This window comes from Sinocyclocheilus rhinocerous, unplaced genomic scaffold (assembly GCF_001515625.1).
Source record: "Sinocyclocheilus rhinocerous isolate Xijiao unplaced genomic scaffold, SAMN03320098_v1.1 scaffold828, whole genome shotgun sequence".
In the NCBI taxonomy this organism is placed as follows: domain Eukaryota; kingdom Metazoa; phylum Chordata; class Actinopteri; order Cypriniformes; family Cyprinidae; genus Sinocyclocheilus; species Sinocyclocheilus rhinocerous.
Genome location: NW_015634025.1, coordinates 452,811 through 458,506, shown reverse-complemented (window position 1 = coordinate 458,506; position 5,696 = coordinate 452,811). Strand labels below are relative to the sequence as shown.

Below are 5,696 nucleotides of genomic sequence, written 5' to 3'. Positions count from 1 at the left end.
CACACACACTCACGGGTCTGACCTCGTCTTGAGTCTGTCCGCGGGTCAGCAGATTCCGACAGGTGAGAGGAACGTCGTTAATCTCCACCTCGGCCACCACCAGATCATCTTTCACCTTATTACCACCAACACCTGCCACCTACACACACACACACACACACATACACACACACACACGTGTCCTGTGTGTAATTATTCATGCATGTTTCCTCCTCATATTCACACTGTTTGTTAGTCTTTGATTCTTCATTCATTCACATTGTTTGTTTTACTGTTTCCACAGTCACCGTCACAGCAACAAAGACATTTTACATTAATTCAAATAAAGCTGAAATAAATATTAAATGAAAAACTTCAACTTTAAAAAATGGAAAATCAGAAATGTTGTCTTGCCTACTAAAACTGACATAAAAATACCTTAAAACTATGTAATACAAATATTAAAAGCATGGCATTAAAATTCTAAATCATAAATTAACATAAAAATAAAAGCCTATTCAAAATGATAATAAATATTAGCATATATATAATATGAACATAACACTGAACGCACATGGGATACAAAGACCGAATACTGTACGAGCAAAAGCTTTGATGAGTGAATGATAATTAAACTGTCCACTAAAAATGATTTGATGCACTTTCACCTCAGTGTAACAATTATTTTCAGAAGTGAAGAATATTAAACACAAAAAAAAGGACAATCATAATCAAAATATCAATCATAAAAAATTAACCATGATTTGTGTGTCAGAGTGCAATGTGTGCAATCAATCGAAATACAGTTTCGATTTCGGCCTCCAACGATTATGAAAATACAGTAATCGAGATAAAACGATTATTGCGCCCCATTCTGCCCTCTTTCCAGCGGTGCGCTTTCACTCCTCCATAAAAGCCCGATTTCACGTGCCAATCTGTAAAATCATAATGCGACTTTCGCAAAATGGCACGTGCTTGAGTTATTAAAGTTGATTAGATTTATTCATGTTTTAAAAGCGTGAAAGAGAACTATCTCTGCTCCTCAGGAGGATTTCTGTGCGTGCGCTCAGACACGGAACAGAAGACTTAAGGTGCGTCTAAACTCTCAAATACACGCAAACATGAGTCAAAATGCGGCGCTTGGTGATTATTAAATCACGTAAACCCTCATCGGTTATGTAACAAGTGAACGTAACAGTTGAGAATACGTGTGTAACAGTAAATTGAATCCGTGCAGCTCTTAAAGTGACAGCAGCCTAATATTCCTGCTGTGTGCTTAATATTAATCAAACAACAAAAGACTGAGAGAAATCACATATGTGTGTGTGTGTGTGTATGTGTGTGTGTGTGTGTGAGAGAGTGTGAGTGTGTGTGTATGTGTGTGTGTGTGAGAGAGTGTGTGTGTGAGTGTGTGTGAGTGAGTATGAGTGTGAGAGTGTGTGTGTGAGTGTGTGAGAGAGTGAGTGAGTGAGTGTGAGTATGAGTGTGTGTGAGTGAGAGTGTGTGTGTGAGTGAGTGTGTGTGTGAGTGAGTGTGTGTGTGAGTGAGTGTGTGTGTGTGTGTGAGTGAGAGTGTGTGAGTGAGTGTGTGTGTGAGTGAGTGTGAGTATGAGTGTGTGTGAGTCTGAGTGAGCGTGTGTGAGCGTTTGTGTGTCCTGGTCCCATTTACTGCGCCGGCTGACAAACACAAGCACACATTAACCTTCATCATCATCATCATCATCAATGTTCTGCTGTCTGATGTGAGAAAATCAAACCCAAATCAACACATTTCATTGAGCTGTGAATCATCATCATTCCAGAACCAAACAAACGGATCTCACACGGTTTGACCTGTGAACTTCCACAACTCCACTGATGAAGAGCAACATTCAGACTCGCGTGATTCATCAACCACTTAGACAGAAAAGAGTTAAAATAACTTCTAAATCAAACGGCACTACGGGATATGTGTGTGTCTGTGTGTGTTAGAAGTGTGCACACACACTGGTCGAAATGATGTTTATGGTCTGTGCTCCCAACTCAAGTCCAAAACATCATGGTGTTACCATGGCAACGGTAATGGTCTGTGGTGATGAGGTAAAGCGGCGCAGCCGCGGTTTATATGAGGTGTGATGATCTGATATCGGATTATATCGGTGTTTCCGGTTCTGTTCGGCTTCTTGTTGTTGTTGTTGTATAACATCAGCCATTACCGGCGCGTCAGACCCGTTACCCGCCGCAGAGCAGCACACACTTACCCGCCGCTGTGCGGGACACCGAACGACATCTGATGTGTGGCGTTTACGCTTCTGTTTGCGATGAACCGAACCGAGCCGATCCGCTTCCGACGCTCGAGCAGACAGATCAGCCAACGGAAACACAGCGCCATGCGTCACCTCCGCTACCGCCGCGCATAAAACTCCCGTCACTTACGCAGGGGCGGAGCCAGCGGACGGCTGACGGGCACAGGCCCGCCCACTCTGATGAATAGGCCCATCCCGTTTATTATACAAATATATTTGTTAAACAATTGCGGTTTTAACACAATTACAAAACTATGATAACATCTCAAATACTAAAATAAATAAAATATGTTTTTGCATAATTCTTGATGAGTTTGATTGACAGCTGCGTGTCTCAATTCGTGTGTTTCCAGTCAGCTAGCCAGTTGTGTCATAGAAAATGTTAGAAAATGCATAATTCTGTAAAAAAAACTGACTTTTAAAAAGTCACTCTGACGCGGGAAAGAACCCGTCCATCAGTCCGCAAGTAACGGTAAGACTGTCATCCGGGTCTTTCGGTAAGGCGGGAATGTTCACACTTCTGTCAGGCCGATTATTAACGTAATTTGGGCTCAGTCGGTGTTTAAAGTCGTTTAGTGTGTGGTGTCTAAAGCATTTAAGGCCAGTCCTCCTCACAAAGATTATTTTTAATAATATCTGAGACTAACTGCATCGGTTTCCGAATGTAGGCCTGTTAATTTAAATAACGAATCAACAAATAAAAAATAAAAAAATCACAAACGTGACACTTCTGAATACAATCATTTTATACACCTTAATTATATTCAATATATTTGAGGAAATATGATGAGGAAATACAGTGCCTTGAATAGGCTATCTTTGTACATTTACTGTAAAATGATTAAATGAAAATTAAAATATACAGATAATAGGCTATTTTAAATGACTTCTGTTTCGGAATAATTAAAGACCATATTTAATTTTCGTTGTAACTGATACTGATTTTGTATCTATTTTCCATCACGTTCTGAGCAAATAAATAAATAAGATGATAGATAGATAGTTTAACTCGTTTCTCCAGCAGGTGGAACTAAAATCAAAGTTTGTTGTGAAACAGGCTGGTTTTAACGGCTCATTAATGTGCGCTTTGCTGTAGTTTCTCATTAAGCAGCATGTATTGTAGGTTATTATGGAATATTTGGCTCTTTTGTTGATTGTTCTGACAATAATCATTTTACATGGAGATGCTGTATAAACGACTTTCACATTTTCAATTCAGCAGAAAGTGGGTTTTACATGAAACTGAAAACGCCAGTAAAACCCTGTCATGAATATTAATTAAAACACAATGACATCACTTGATGAATATTAACAGTCATATCTTTATCACAACAGCAGCACATGCAGCAGACACACATTTACCACAAAATATAAAAATATCAATGAAAGAACCAGCAGGAGGCAGCACAATCTGTTCGTACAGAAATCTTTGTTTATTTGCTCTTTATTTGTACAATATGAGAAATGATTTGCCATCTCTGAGAAAGATTTCACTCTATGAGCAGAACACAGATCCCTGATTAAAGGCTTTCACCCCAAACACAATCATCGCTTTGCTTCTGATATAAAACAACTCCGATTCAATCAATAAACAACTCATTTTAAGAGACAGATGTAAAGAAACTTTACTTAATAACAGGGCGTTCATATTTCCAAGCAGAAATGATATACAATAAATTAATATTCACCCAACATTTGCATAACCACTTAGTGCATGGCTCAAGATTTCCTGAGAGTAGTTGCAAAAAAACAAAACAAACTAAGGCAGCTTGAACTTTTACATAAAAAATAATAAATTCAGAACTCCTGCAAAGTACTTAATAATCAAGATGCAAAGACTTTTTGAAGATATTGAGGATTTACAATCAGAGACTAATGAGCAAAGACAATATTTCACAACACAAAGATCCCGTTTTAGTGCAAATAAACCTCTTTGGGTAGTTTCCCTGCAGTCAGACCAAAACCCCAGAATGCATCCCATAATCGATCGATCGGCGCGCGTCTCTTAGATGATAGAGAGCTGTGATATTCTAGAGAAGGTCAAAGAGCCCAAAGCTCCCGCAGCGAACGAAGCCGGCTAAAGCTATAGTTATAAATCTCACGAATGACTCATTTTTCATATAATGCAATTTTTTTTTTTATATCTCAGATATGCATTTGCTTCAAAAAAGGCAAGACGACTCCTCGTTTCATGCTCGTTTCTGGTCCTCAGAGCGATTGTACTTTTATTCAGAAATTCATGTGCAAACAGAGGAGGTCTGAGTCTCAGTCTACAGCACCTGAGACAATTAAAAAGGCAAAACCCATCCGAGACCAGGCTCAAGGAGTCGCTCCGAGAAGCAAGCATCAGAAGATGCAGAATAACTCAAGCGCCTCAAACCAGGAAAGTCACAATAAATATCAAACCCACAAATAAATAAATAGAATAGTATACAAAAGAACTGCTGTTTCTTCCTTAAAGAAAGCAAGCACGCAGGAAAACTAGATCCCTTCTCTAAACTCAGCATGAAATCAAGCTCATCGTCCCAAACTCAAGAACAGAAGACACGTAAACGAAAGTATTTCTGATCGAGATTCTCAGGCTTCTCCATCAGAGCGTTTAAACACAGTCCTGAAAGCTGAGACCTGGTCCATTTGAAGTCTTCCTCTCAGACGGCAGGGGAAAAAAAGGCTACAAATATCTGAAAAATACATATGATTCGTCTCGATTAAGTACAAACTAACCAATAATCTTTGGTATGAAAGTAAATTCTATCATTTGAAAATAATTCCAAACTCATTTTATTTGGAAAAGGCCAAGTTGAAGAGCAGCTTCAGTAGATTGCCCTTCATGAAACTCGCCTGTAGGTGGTGATCTGTAGCCTCCAGCTGCTTCATTTGCATTCTTAGTTCATTCAGTTGTCTGTTTTTAAATCAGGTTTATTCAAGCACTCGTGTTCAAATTTTGCATAGCGTGAACATCGTCGGCCTCGGCACTCCTCACAGAACATTAACAAAACAAGACGGATCTCCAAAAGCAGTTGATTTGGATTCAAACAAAAACCACGTACCACAGAAACAAAGCAGATCTAACAAACAAAACGATCGACTGGAGCTCCAACAGAAACAGAAGACGGTGCGACTACAGAACTGATACACACACACACAAACATCCTCACCCACACACACTCTCTCACACACACACACACCCAAACACACTCTCTCTCTCTCACACACACACCCAAACACACTCTCACACAGACACACTCACACACAAACACACTCTCTCTCACACACACGCTCACACACACACAGACAGACACACACACACACACACACTCACTCTTTCACACACACACGCTCACACACACACACTAACTCACAGTTTTATGGGTATTTTTATCTTTAAGCCATTTTTTCTAAAAGTGTGCACCATCTTTTGAGTCAAATTCTT

At 39.5% G+C, this 5,696-nt stretch overlaps 1 protein-coding gene across 1 annotated transcript in view; it reads right to left on the bottom strand.

Annotated features, from left to right (window-relative positions):
* khdc4 (KH domain containing 4, pre-mRNA splicing factor) overlaps positions 1–217 on the bottom strand; it is a 7,706-nt gene extending 7,489 nt beyond the window's left edge. The window contains exons 1-2 of the mRNA XM_016559007.1: positions 203–217; positions 23–139 (exon numbers count right to left, since the gene is read on the bottom strand). Coding sequence (XP_016414493.1) covers positions 23–139; positions 203–217 — 132 coding nt within the window. The remainder of the gene's footprint in view (positions 1–22; positions 140–202) is intronic.
* Positions 218–5,696: the final 5,479 nt, after the last annotated feature.